The sequence below is a fragment of the Primulina eburnea genome, chromosome 10, assembly GCF_022965805.1.
Source record: "Primulina eburnea isolate SZY01 chromosome 10, ASM2296580v1, whole genome shotgun sequence".
Classification (NCBI taxonomy): Eukaryota; Viridiplantae; Streptophyta; class Magnoliopsida; order Lamiales; family Gesneriaceae; genus Primulina; species Primulina eburnea.
The window spans coordinates 4649514-4663630 of NC_133110.1; the positions used below are offsets into that span (position 1 = coordinate 4649514).

The following is a 14117-nucleotide window of genomic DNA, read 5'->3' on the forward strand; positions in this document are numbered from 1 at the left end:
AAAAGTAATACTTTTTTATGGATGACCAAATAAGAGACTCGTCTCACAAAATACAATCCGTGAGACCGTCTCACACAAGTTTTTGTCCATTAACAAATCCAAATCAACATTAGCATCCCCTCAATAACTACACATGTTTCTTTTTATTACTTCTATCGAATTAATTAATTATATAATTATTATGTTAGGAAAATAAAATTGACCACCTTAAAATCATAAAATTAGTAGTCCCTTTCAACAAAAAAATATCTTATATATATATATATATATATATATATATATATATATATATAATTATTAATATATTATGATTAATTAAGTTGTTTGCATTATATATGATTTCTTCATCCTAATAAAATGTACTTAGTTTCGAGCATATCCACCCAATCTCAAATCCCCGCCGGACTCAGCCCAACACACATTCTATAAATCGACCATTTTTCACGCACAACACAAACCTGCAATAAACCTCTCCTAGTCAAGAAGAGAACAATCTCTTTACATGCACCACAAAATGAAGATACTTAGCATGTTTTTCGTGTTGTTTTTCTTCGTCTCGGCTGCTTTTGCCGGGGATTTCTACCAAGATTTCGCTGTGACATGGGGCGGGGGACGGGCAAGATCCTTCGACAATGGGAATTCGCTTACACTGACATTGGACAGGGGTTCTGGCTCCGGATTCAGGTCCAAGAAACAGTTCCTCTTTGGGAAGATCGACATGAAGATCAAGCTTGTGCCTGGAAATTCTGCTGGCACGGTTACAACATACTATGTAAGTAAATAAATATCCATGCATATGTATGTATAGATATGTTTCACTCAAATTTATAATCCACTTTAGAGCCGACAAGGGAAAGTTATCTGGTGTTAAAAACACAACTTTTGACTCGCGAAATACATCATAGCATCCTTGTAACAACAAGAAACAATGGATGATGCATCAGTTCTTTTACTAACTGGATTCATTATGTGTGTTTTAGTTATCATCACTTGGACAATTCCACGATGAAATCGACTTCGAATTTCTTGGTAACCTGAGCGGGCAACCTTATGTTATGCATACAAATATATATGCACAAGGCAAAGGCAGCAAAGAGCAGCAATTTTATCTCTGGTTTGATCCCACCAAGGACTTCCACACTTACTCCATCCAATGGAATCCTCAAAGCATCTTGTAAGGCTAATAATAATAACAGCACCCCCCCCCCCCCCCCCAACCACCCCAAGAACACACACACGCACACACTTGTACGTGCTTGCGTACGCAAGCAGGGGTAGATTGTGTTGGCGGCCTAAAATAAATTTCAAACCGTCTGGAAGTTGTTGAGCCTGTCTTTGTATAAAACTTGATGATTATTTTGTCTAATTAGTATGTTCAATAAATTTGAACAGATTTTCAGTCGACGGAACTCCAGTGAGGCAATTCAAGAATCTTGAATCTCGAGGGATACCGTTCCCGAAAAGCCAGCCGATGTGGATATACGCGAGCCTATGGAATGCGGATGACTGGGCAACAAGAGGTGGACTAGTGAAAACGGATTGGTCAAAGGCTCCTTTCTATGCTACTTTCACTGGATTCAATGCCCTCTCTTGCCCCAACTATGCTTCATGTTCAACGAACTCTTGGTTTTCACAGTCACTGGATTATGCTGCCATTGAAAAAATGAAGTGGATACAGAAGAATTATATGGTCTACAATTATTGCACTGATTACAGGAGGTTTCCTCAAGGGTTCCCCCCAGAATGCTCGATTGCATGATGCTAAAGATTTTAATGAAGTCCAAGATCTTTAAATTTTTTTATGTTGTTTACGTTTATGCTTTTCTTTTTTCCTTTTTGGGTTTGGGTTTTGACAGTTGGCGGTGTTCTGTTCTGTTCTTTTTTTTTTAATCCTTCTACCAACCCCTACGGATCATATATCCATATATAGGTGTGTAAAAAGTTTGTATATTTTATTCTTTGGAAGTGTTTAAATAATAATAATAATAATAATAATAATAATAATAATAATAATAATAAGAATGGTGTGCTGAGAAATGTCTAAATAAATGTTTTTGACTTGGGATGCTCAAATAAAGAAATTTATCCATTTATATCCACTTATTTTACATGCACGTACACAACCACTATGATTGGAACCAAACCCAAGTCCTTGTAAATAAATCATTTTACTAAAATTAGTATTGACTTGAATCTTGCTTGGATTTCGTGCCACTATTTCTGAGACAGTCAGACAGCTCATGTGATCTACTACACCCAATTAAAGCAACCAACCAGTCTAGCCACAAGCCCAAATGACACCCATACTCCTTCTAAAGGGAGATATCCCAAGTTCGAGACCTTTGAAATCCTCTCCCCATTAAAAAAAAAAAGAAGTAAAAATCAACCAGTCTCAACTTGATGAATCCAATAATGAAAAAGCACCGACAATAGGAGATAAACAGCGACGCTCGCCTTTCACTGCCTGAAAACTTAAGGAAAATTGGCCAACGTATCCACAAGATATTGATCCATTCCATTTACTGTCAAATCCAAAATTTGCTGTAACTGCCTAATTTCAAGTCTCTCAATGAGTCAGTCAAATGACTTTTGTGCAGGATAGGTTTAAGTTTTAACAACCACTATGATTCAAATCACTTTGAGGTGATAAGTGGACCAACTTTATCCTCTTTAATAAAAAAATAGCTCAAGTATCACGTTTCGGTCAATGCGCTATAGGGTGTACATGCAGAATAATAGAGAGCAATTGTCGATCGCTAACACATTCTCTTTCAACCATTCCATAATCCAAGATTTGCCAATACATGTCTATGTTTGTTAGATGTCGTATTTTGGACAACTTAGAGCGGAGTAGTACACCTAAACGGAATGGAGCATGTATCTAATGTAGCCAACACAGTGAAAATTTTAGTATACCAGTGATAAAAAAATCACTCTCTTTCTGTGCCACAGAAGAATCAAGATGAAACATGAACATAAGAGGATTTCTTCTACAAACTGAGTTCATATATAAAACAATTATGTAAACATTGAAGAAAAGCAATGTCATCTCTTGTAAACCGAATTGTATTGAATCTAATCCAGGAAGTACAACAGTGTACTACCTTGAATTTTCCCAAAGATCAATTCCAACTTAGAAAAGAACAGAGAAACTTATTCGGTCGCACCAATCATCGTTAAATATAAGATTTAAGGCATATTGTTTAATTTAATATAAAACAACTCAAAGAAAGGTACTGAAATATTTTAAAGTCGCCTCTTGTAAATTACATTATATTGAATCTGATCCAGGTCGTTGGTGTTTAATTTTTAATATATTCTAAGCCTTCCGTAGTATTTTTTAGAGAATTAGAGGCACTAGTACTCTACAATTAAACATACTCCAGTGTTCTACCTTGAAGTTTCCCACAGTCAAATTACAACTTAGAAAAGAACATAGAAACTTTCAGTCGTGCCAATCAGTGTTTATATCTAAGATTTAAATGTTTAATTTAATATAAAACAACTCAAATCAAAGGGAATAAAAAATATTTTACTGAATCAAAGCAGTCTTAGTGAAATATCAGTTCAATACAATTAAACAAAAATGAAGTAAAGAAAAGTTCGATCAAGAATCCCAATAAAGTGTTAGACAACTAACATGAAAATGAGTGAGATGGAGTATTATACCCTATAAGAAGCCTCTCGAAATTCAAACCCCAGAAACTGGTGCAGCATTTTCTCTCTTTGGCCTGTCATACGTGGAAGCACAAGGCAAGCACAGTAGATGTTTTTTTTTTCTAGGCAAGTACAGTAGAATTGCCTAAAGAAAGCATTAGGCAAGTATAGTAGATGCTTTTTTCTGCAATCTTTACCTCAACAATGGGAAACTAAAAATGTCAGTACATTAACATGTCTGAAGCAATAAACTCCATCACATATTAATATAGTTATATTGCAGAGATCAAAATTCATTCAAGAATACAATAAATTTTACATGATTTTCTTGTAGTGACCTTTACATGTTCCTCAGCATTTAAGGGGGATCTTGCAGTCAACTCAATATATGGAGGTGAGAAATTACATCATTTGTGTCATTGCAAGCATGCTGAGAGTGTTCATATGCAAATAATGTCTGAATTTGTAAAATGTTGTGGGACAAAATTGCACTCAAAGCTTAAAAGGCAACCCAAAGTACTTATATATATCTCAATATAGACAACACGAACCTCCACAAGACAGAAAGTTATATTTGTGACGGCAAATTATGATAGCAGAGAGGAAAAACAATTTACTTCAGCCACAGGGAGAAGCCCATTTGTATGTGGCTATAAGAGTCTAGACATAAGTTAAATACAATGTAAATTGAAAAAACATATTAGAAATTTTTCACCATTTTGATTTCCATTTATAATGTTTTCAACATCATGTCACCTAGACATCACACTACAAGCAAAAGATCAATGTTATCTGCAGACCACGAGACATTTTCGAAGGAAAGCTACTGAACAAAAGCACTTGAAAACTAGTACATTCTCTGGTTGACATAGTGAAATTTTTTAGACAATTTTCATGATTAAATCTTAAAAAGAAACCAGACAATACAACAGAAAAACAATAAACAGTGACAGTCGTAGGCAATACATGAAATTTCAAGAAAACAGTTACCAGCATCACTAATGTATCTGGCTCCCTATGAAAATAAACTCTTAGCGTAATTACAAAGCCATGCCCGCTCCCCTGCAATCAGATGTTCCATGATTATTAAGTGCTTTTGTATATGTCATGACAATCAAGATAGACTCGCTTAGCATCAATCATTGTTTCCCAATTAAGATAATCCAAAGGAACAGTGGATTTGAGAAAGTTTATGCTGAACGCCTGAACCCTTTCATGATAATACAATATTCCGTAATCCATTTCTCATTCTTTATATCCTTTATCACCCAAGTATCTATTGTTAGCAAGGGCGTACCACATTGTCCATCGAGCACAATCTCCCTCCCAATTCCACCAGGGACCAAGCACCCCGAGGGTCGAAAAAAGACCGTCTTGTGGAGACATGATGCGTAAATTTTCCTTCTCGAGAATAAGGAAACAATAGCCTCCTCTACTGATTGATTTTACCCATCCCAAATCATCAGATATAACACATTTTGAATTAACATTCTCCCATCAGCTATACCATAAGCCCAAAGCAGGGTCCAAAAACAAAAACACTAATGCACTAAGTGGGAGCGAATCTCAAACTTCTTAATGTGTCTACGGTTACATGCAAAACCAGCGTAGAGTTTTAAAATTGCACTCCTCTTAAGACAATGATGCCCAGGCCGGGTAACTCGAGAGGCTTTCACCCACCTACGGATAGGCAGTATAAATGCCTCAACCAAGCTTATAACATAAACATGGATCATATCATCTACACTAACCCAACTGAGCCCTTTCCCTTGTCGGTTACTTACTCTAAATGTTTTTCAATCACCTGTCAATTATGAGTACACATCTTAATCAAGCTCATTATGTAACATGTGCCACATAATTGAGAATAACCTGATTATAGTTCTTTTTCCATATCCGATGGATCTCTTGGGAGGGAATTCACTCACTTATCAATACTCAGTTTTCCACATTATCCACACCTATTGATGATGACCATTTCCAATATCCCACTTCCACTAGCAAGATCATCAGTGAAAGCATCAATGCTATGCCATAAGTCAAATAAGGGAGCTCAACACACACAGTACAAGTTTATTACAGAAGAAAACTTTAAAACTTACTAGAAGCGATCAGCTACAAGGTCCATACGGGATACGGCTTCCTAACACCACTTTCGAACGACAAACAAACAAGTTGTCTCCGCCTCCTCCCACTCGCTAATTGCATTCTTTCCACCATCACGCAATCTCAGAAGCTCACACCGTAATCCACGCGTATAACAAAGCTCCTATCGAAAAAACTGCAGCAAAACATCCTCATCTCACAAACCCGTTCCCTCAATTGACGTCCCCAGAAGTACAACGAACCTCAGGCAATTTCACCACCAGTGAGCACTAGAATTGCAAGCATACAACCAACCTACACCACAAAAATGACATCCATTTGGCAAGGAAGCAACGCGATGTCCTTTCCATCATTTACTAGAAAATTCGAGCTTCGCACAAAACGACTGAAATTCAACGAACAAAGATCGATCCTAGCGCATTTTCCAAATGGGTTCTCGTAAAAAACAAATCTTTTTTACCAACACGATGCTTGGGTTCCTCAACCAGAGTTCTGCGTACATACAAATGGACTATGAAGCCGTGGATTAGTGCAACCATTACATTGACACGCGTTCGAATTTACGGAGCTTAGAACCCATGACCAGTTCTTCTCGTGAAATGACTCTTATTGCTGATGGCTTTCTGTTTTAACCTTGATATATACAGCTCCGGACAGTTCCTCGACATCGATGGAGATGCTTTTCTGATTTTAATTTTGAAATCTTCTACTTCATTTTTTAACACACACCAACTATCCTTTCCCATCCAAACCACATCAGTAGGAGAAATTGGACTAAGCAAATCAAACAAATTCATCAAAAAAGTGTTAACAAGATAATCGAATTCATGACAGTTGGCCCAACTTCCGACACCGGTTGGAAAATCTCTTGAATTATATTATATTAGATAAATATTTGGTGATCGGGGAATAATCATAAGGTAATTTTGAAATCTTATTTTAACTGGTATGATCTTTTTCTTGTTTTGTAATCTCGTCAATAAAAATTTAAATTTTTTTTTGAGTTTGGCTTACTGATACGATAAATTTGAAAATCTAAAAGACGAACGAAGTAGACTAAATGAATTTTTAGATTACTTTCTCTCTTTTTAAACGCAATAAAGATGAGCTAAGTTTGAGCTGACTTCGAAAAAATCTTAGCGGTTGTAAAAAATATAAGTTTCGCATATAATATATTAAAATTTTTACTTCAAAAAATATATTTACAATATAGTCGGAATAAAATAATAAAATGTTTCAAATAATAGAACATATATTGTGAATATCAATAAGTTGACCCGTCTCACAGATAAAGATTCGTGAGACAGTCTCATAAGAGATCTACTCTGTAAATAAACAACTTAAAAACGCACACGACACATCATTTACATTTTTCAATGAAAGAAAATGCAAAAATAACATAAATAACCCTAGAAACTAAATAAAATCATTTGAAGAAAAGATAAAGAAAGTCGAATTTACGTGGGAAAATGACGTCGTGAAGGGGATGTGTGTGATTGCTTCATTCGCTTTGGCTTTCATGGATTTTTTTTTTTTTATGTATATTTCAGAAAATAGACTGATCCAAATGTACACAATAAATTTTAAAAAATGGGTTGGACCAATTATTGAGCTGATTAAAAAAAGGCAAAAGTTTGTGTGAGACGGTCTCACGGATCATATTTGTGAGACGGATCTCTTATTTGGGTCATCCATGAAAAAGTATTATTTTTTATGCTAAGAGTATTATTTTTTATTGTGAATATGGGTAGGGTTGATCCGTCTCACGGATTAAGATCCGTGAGACGGTCTCACATGAGACCTACTCTTAAAAAAATTAGCTTACATTACAATTATATATATAATATAACTAATAATAATAACAAAAATGATTGCATTTCATATATAACTTAGTTTTATATTTAGTAGTATTTTTTTATATTTTACTAATATATGTATAGTCATTGTTTGAATAAATTAAATAAAAATAAAATAATAAATTTGTTTGTAATTTTTTAAAATAATATTTTTAATTTGTGTAAAAAAACAAACATATATATTTGAGACATTAATAATATTATACTTCATTAGATGTGCTTCGTTAAAGTCAATATCAAGGAAAATTAAGATTTTTATCTCGTAAGTTGATATGATTGTTATTTTAGTACAACAACTCGTTGTCAATGTTTGATTTCCATTCAATTACTTGAAATTTTTTTGTTATCTGAAATCACTAAATCCAACTACTATTATTGATTTTTTTTTTCCCCTTCAAACTCGAATATTATTTAATGGGGAATCCGAACCCGAAAATCCAAAAGAGACGGGTGTGAGATCTACTAGGGAATATGTGGTGTCTTAGAATACGATGAATTCTGCGTACTCGAATTTACAATTGTTTGAAACAAACAAAAAAAATTTCAATCTGATCACTCTCACGCGCTAGCTCTTGGGGGCGATTTGCAATTTCTTCATGCTTTGCTTACACATTAAGTTTGGAGCGAAGAAAAACTTATTTATAAAGCAGAGAATTCACATGTGGTTTTCAAGTCAAGTAAATACGTTGACATATCAAAGTCACGTGTCTATGTCAAGTTCATCATAGAAATTTTCAGTGCAATAGAAATTGAGTCGGTTTTCGCTTAATGGGCCAGATTGGATTCGACTCTGATTTAGTATTCAAAACTTGGTTGACAGATATTCTAAACTTTTCTTGCTTTTGGAATATTTTGATTAATTAAGAAATTATCTCTTACCGTAAATTAAAGAAAGATGGTAGCTTTTTAGTATTTTCGTTGCAGAAAATTAAACTAAAGGCAGATATTCATACCAAGAACCAACAACGAGAAAGGTGAAAAGATTCTTATTGCACAAGGCACCCATTTCGTGAAGAACTTTAATTTCTGGTCCAGCCGTTAGTTTTCATGTTATTTACAAATTAATTTTCACATTTTTTCAATGACACAAAATCGAAATATCCGATCCGAGTAAATCGCTAGGAAGGAGACCGGAAAGGGTCCTTTCCTGTCTCCCATTTTCTTGATTTTTTTTTTCCGAACAAGCCCATCTGCACATTCGCTCAGGTCCACATGATTGCGAAAGATTTCGCAATTTTCATTTATGTTACATTTCATGAATTCTTGGATCAGGATTTCAGCTGGTTTATATTGAATAGATGTATTCAAGATTAGATTTTGGTCTGAAACTGACCTTGTTTGGTTTTCTTGCTTTGGGCTGATTAAACTCATGTTTTGATCTAATGTATTATATTCTTGAATTACTTGCCTGTTCCTGAGTTATTCTGATTCGATTCAACTGTAAAATAGGAAAAATCACCTATTTTCTTGACAATTTTATTTTTGTGAGCCTCATGTTTCTTTTCCACGATTCCATAAATTTCCTGGATTTCTGACCTCAACCTCGTTTCTTATGATAAAAAAAGATTACTTTTTCTGGTTTATCGCATTGACTGACATTGATCTCTTCTTAATTCTTAATTTCATTGCGGTATATCTTCAGGGTTGTGTCTCCCCTTACATTAATTAAACAAGGCCTATAAAGGGCCTTGAAGATCAAAGAAAAAAGAAGAGCCAGATGGAGTTTGTGAACAGTAGTTTGACAAGAGATGGGGTGAATTACTACCCACATCTATTTGGTGGTATAATGCTTACTTGTGCATTGCTAAGTTTTTCGACAAGCTACTTCGGTGCGATTAGTGTTCCGACCGTGCCTTTCCTTATTCCTCAATTGAGGTTTTTTCATAAGAAAAAGAGCACCAAGAAACATGTTCGCGTCTATATGGATGGATGCTTCGATCTGATGCACTATGGCCATGCAAATGCTTTGAGACAAGCAAAGGAGTTGGGGGATGAATTGGTTGTGGGAGTTGTGAGTGATGAAGAGATCATTGCGAATAAAGGGCCTCCTGTTTTATCCATGCAAGAAAGGTATAAATGCGGTGCAAACGAATTGTGTATGTTTTGAAATGTCTCTTTTATTTTTTAACCGGAATGAGTGTTTCTCCAACAATATATAGCTGATTGGCTCGCTGAAGTTAGAAAAATGAGTGCTTGCTATTTAAGAGCATGGTAAGCTTCATTAATTGGAATAATTGTGTCATAGATTTTATGTGATCTTGGTGAATTGAATTTCATCGTTCTGTTCAATTTTGCGTAGTTCCAGAGCCTCAGTCAAGATTCATTCAGAGTCTATCCGGGATTTTGTCTTTCGTCGCTCTCTTCTTATCTTGCGAGATTTTCCTTCATTGGAATGAACAATGAACTGGTGACTGAAATAAAAAAAGATACTGGTGCATCAGCTATCGTGGGTGGTAAAATGTATCTCGGGTGCTTCTAATTTTTTCGCAATGCAGCATTTGGGATTTATGATTACTTCGTGTTTTCCGGGTTTTGTCATCCATATTATGATAACATTTTATGCAATGATAAATATTTTGAAAATCTTTCATCCTGAAAGCATGGCCGACATTGGAAAATATTTTTTTGTCCTTTTTGAAAACTTTTTAGATTGTTTACCACTCCTTTGCTTTATATTTGTATTTGTACTTATTTCAAATTCAGCATGCACACTCAATGCTGTAATGAGACAAATTCTTGGCTACTACCTGTTTCATTTCTTTGGACAGATCAATTTTACCCCCGAGTATGATTACAGATGATTTTTGTACTTGAGATCTAATTTGAAGTTTTTTTTTCAGGCTCGCCCTTGTTAGTGGGTTGAAGTGGGTGGGTGAAGTAATTGCTGATGCCCCATATGCAATTACTGAAGAGTTTATGAACCGCCTTTTCAACGAGCATAGGATTGACTATATCATACACGGTGATGATCCCTGCACTCTACCAGATGGAACTGATGCATATGCTCTGGCAAAGAAAGCTGGTCGGTACAAGCAAATTAAACGCACTGAAGGCGTCTCAAGCACCGATATAGTTGGTAGTAATCACAGCTGTTCTTTTTCATTGAAATCCGCTTTGAGAGATTTTAACTTTGAATGTTAGTTTCTTGTTGGATAAACTCCAATAGAGTAGTTTCTCCAACAAGGGTGCGCTCTGAGTCTTCTGACCATAAAAAATGTCTCAATATGAAGATCCTGGTTGTCACTCAAGTGTCTCCGTGGAATTGTTTGCAATCTCATTGTTTCAATTGTCATTATCATCATTTGTGCAGGTAGAATACTTTCTTATATGAAAGATGTTGATGCCAAGAAAGCAGGCTTGGAATCAGGTCACTCGGGTGAATTCGAAAACTTAAGTAGCCCGGGAAGTGAGGAGTCTCGGGTTAATGGAGGACACATCTCTCATTTCCTGCCAACGTCAAGACGAATAGTGCAATTTTCAAATGGCACGGTATATTAAAATTTTTTAAGCAATTTCATTGAGTCGTCGCACTGCAAACTGAGGAAATCCTTATGATGAAACCAGTCTTCTGCCCAAAAAGTGTAGATAACTTTTAATTTGCTATTCTGTAAGCAGTGATTTTGCAAAGTGTATGTGTTCGAGAAATAGCTGCATCATCTAACCAATTTGGCTGGAGAAGAATTACAAAGTAGTGACCTTTATATTCTCTCAATTTGTTTCTTAAAACAGGGAAAAATATAATGGCTTCTAATCAAGATTACAAGCTTCAAAACCATTGATTAATTTAATGTTAAATGTTTCAAAGTCATGCTTGGTTTGTATTTTCATGGGGTCTTCTACTATATTGTTCGTCTGTATGTAAATTTCATGCATTCTATTTAATCTTCACTGAGAACATCTTTATTCCTCGCTTTTTAGATTTATTTTGATGAAAGTTGTAAATTATCTTACAATTTTTAGGGACCTGGACCAAATTATCGTGTCGTGTACATTGATGGGGCATTTGATCTTTTTCATGCTGGGCATGTGGAGGTATCTTTCTGAACTTCATGAAGCTTTCAGTGGTTTGGTCAATATTTTTGTTAAATGTTTTCATCAAGAGAGCTGCTTTTATTTTAACTAGATATAGCTTCACTAAACCTTTTTTCTCTTTGATTAATAAATCAATATTCTCATTCAAGATATAGATATCTCGATTGCATCATGAATTTTTTCAATGATAATCATAATCAAAATCCAGCCTATGCAGTTACAAACCAGTCAAATTAGAGCTTTATAACGATGCTAAAAAGAAACTCGATTAATTAACCTAAATAAAAAGATTATCATCTCAAGCCTATTTAAATGAAATTTTAAATTGACCCTTATATTTGTTCCCAACAAATTTGCTCTTTATGATTTACAGATTCTAAAAAAAGCCAGACAGCTTGGAGATTTTCTTCTTGTTGGTATTTATACAGACCAAACTGTGAGGTATAATCTGATCTGTTGCTTCGTATTAAGCACTTGCTATTCCAGTATTCCTTTGTATGAATCAATAGTTGCAGTCTCATGGCTTTTGTATCAACAAATAACCTTCGTACAATATTAAAATTGAAGATGAAACGAAAGTATCAGCATCATCAACCACACCATTTTGACTATATTTTTTGTGTTACGGTGATTTTTGTTTTATAGTGAGCTCCGTGGAACTCATTTCCCGTTGATGAATCTACATGAGCGTAGTCTTAGCGTTTTGGCATGCCGCTACGTTGATGAGGTCATCATTGGCGCACCTTTGGAAGTTACTAAAGATATGGTGAGTTATCTTTTGAAGTAATGTTCTGCTTCTAAGGGTATTCGATTGATAGACGGATAAAGTAAATTAAAAACTCAGGTTAAGGGGGTTGTGTTGGTGAAAAAGGGTAAATAAATTTCGTTGTGCTGATTCCCTTATACCATCTTGCACCTTTGTGTCAAAAGCATCTTCAAAATTTGGACTTCAAAAATTTAAGCACTGACTTTAAATGTCAACCTCATCTATTTCCCACGAGATTGTGAATTATTTTCAAAATTTCTCCTAAATACTCATTGTTGCACTAACTTTCCCTGAGATATCCAAATTCGTGCTTTAAGTGAGTGTTATCAATAAGTAGAAAATTCCCACGTTAAAAACGTGAACGAGGTTTTGAATTGGGCATTCAAACTTATATTAACGTGTGAGTTATATATATTTTGACTTGCTGTGATTAACAAATTTATTGTTCTTGATTTGTTTTTTATGTTTGGCATGTAATAGATTACAACGTTCAACATATCTTTGGTTGTGCATGGGACGGTCACGGATGGTAACTGTTTCTCGAACGTAAGTGAATCTAACTTCTACATGGGATTTAACTATATTGTGGAAAGGGTGATATCTTAGAAAAAAATTGTTTTGCTTAATGCAGGGCAAATCGAATCCTTACGCCGTTCCCAAAAGCATGGAAATTTTCAAAATCCTCGAGAGCCCTAAAGATATTACAACCACCTCTATAGCCCAGAGAATCATTGCTAACCATGAAATTTATTTGGTATTTTTCTTGGTATCAACTTCAAGTTTATATCGATCTTTTGAATGTATAATCTATCAAATTTATCTGGAGTAATGTGGTTTACTTGTCCCATCCTGCTTGTCGGGACGGTATCAAAATCCTTAAGATAGTCGAGATTTAGTTTTGTCTTGCTTGTCCACTTCTTGCCATATGAATACAAGTATCCAAGTTATTGAATTGAACCTTTCCTACTTTGACAGAAACGAAATGCCAAGAAAGAAGCAAGCGAAAAGAAATATTACGAAGGGAAGAAATATGTTTCGGGAGACTAAGAAGCGTAGGAAACGACATCTCTGTTAGGAAATTTTTCTGATGCTTCTTTTCTTGATTTTTCCGACACGATTCAAGTGAAGATGGAGGGAGCCATGTAAATTTGTACTTGGAGAATATGTGAAGAAAAGAATCAAGGCGATGGATGCAGTTTTTGCTTCGGGGCCGATCTCTTGTATCGGAGCCAATTTTTGAATTTCTTTATTTAGGCAGTAAACCTGATTTAGCAATTTTACTTCATGTATACTATCAGCATAGAATGCGGATCTTAAATTTACATAGTTGACTTTGTAGGAGTATTATCGTTGCCTTTTAAATTTGTGACAAAAATTTTTAGTACTGCATATGTTATTTCATGTCGTAGTTGGTCGAGACCCGACTATTTCGTGTGTGAATTCGACTCGAATATATCTGATAACTTACTGAGATAATAGATGTGAATATGAGCTATTCGGAGTTTGTCTCTATAAAAAGTTCATTTGATATCGTTCGTTCAGCTTATCGAGCCGAGCTCATTCTTGATTTCGAGCTTTACAATTATATGGTACCAAATCAAGATCACACAATATTATATGCATTATTTAATCTATAACTGAAACCAATATTATAAATTCACAAAATATTTATAAAACTAAATAAATAAAATATTATGATT

The 14117-nt window shown here is 34.9% G+C and overlaps 2 protein-coding genes and 1 long non-coding RNA gene across 4 annotated transcripts; 2 read left to right on the forward strand and 1 right to left on the reverse strand.

Moving 5' to 3' along the window:
- The first annotated feature begins 349 nt into the window (after positions 1 to 349).
- On the forward strand, positions 350 to 1794 carry LOC140842680 (xyloglucan endotransglucosylase/hydrolase protein 24-like). The gene is made up of 3 exons (XM_073210755.1): positions 350 to 772; positions 981 to 1174; positions 1393 to 1794. The coding sequence occupies exons 1-3, from the start codon at positions 503 to 505 to the stop codon at positions 1757 to 1759; spliced, it is 831 nt and encodes a 276-aa protein (XP_073066856.1). The 5' UTR covers positions 350 to 502; the 3' UTR covers positions 1760 to 1794.
- A 71-nt stretch (positions 1795 to 1865) lies between these two features.
- LOC140842682 (uncharacterized) lies at positions 1866 to 6613 on the reverse strand. Its single transcript, XR_012120470.1, has 2 exons — positions 6224 to 6613; positions 1866 to 6057 (listed from the first exon to the last, which is right to left on the reverse strand). It is a non-coding gene; the product is annotated as an uncharacterized lncRNA (long non-coding RNA).
- A 1724-nt stretch (positions 6614 to 8337) lies between these two features.
- On the forward strand, positions 8338 to 13853 carry LOC140842683 (ethanolamine-phosphate cytidylyltransferase-like). Of its 2 annotated transcripts, XM_073210757.1 has the most exons (10): positions 8338 to 8593; positions 9262 to 9689; positions 10460 to 10695; positions 10930 to 11108; positions 11580 to 11651; positions 12025 to 12092; positions 12297 to 12417; positions 12898 to 12963; positions 13049 to 13171; positions 13393 to 13853. In XM_073210757.1, exons 2-10 carry the CDS (start codon positions 9337 to 9339, stop codon positions 13462 to 13464), a joined length of 1290 nt encoding a protein of 429 aa, XP_073066858.1. In that variant the 5' UTR covers positions 8338 to 8593; positions 9262 to 9336; the 3' UTR covers positions 13465 to 13853. The 2 variants fall into 2 exon arrangements, with proteins under 2 accessions (XP_073066858.1, XP_073066857.1); XM_073210756.1 differs by lacking the exon at positions 8338 to 8593 and having other exon boundaries at positions 8832 to 9689.
- Positions 13854 to 14117: the final 264 nt, after the last annotated feature.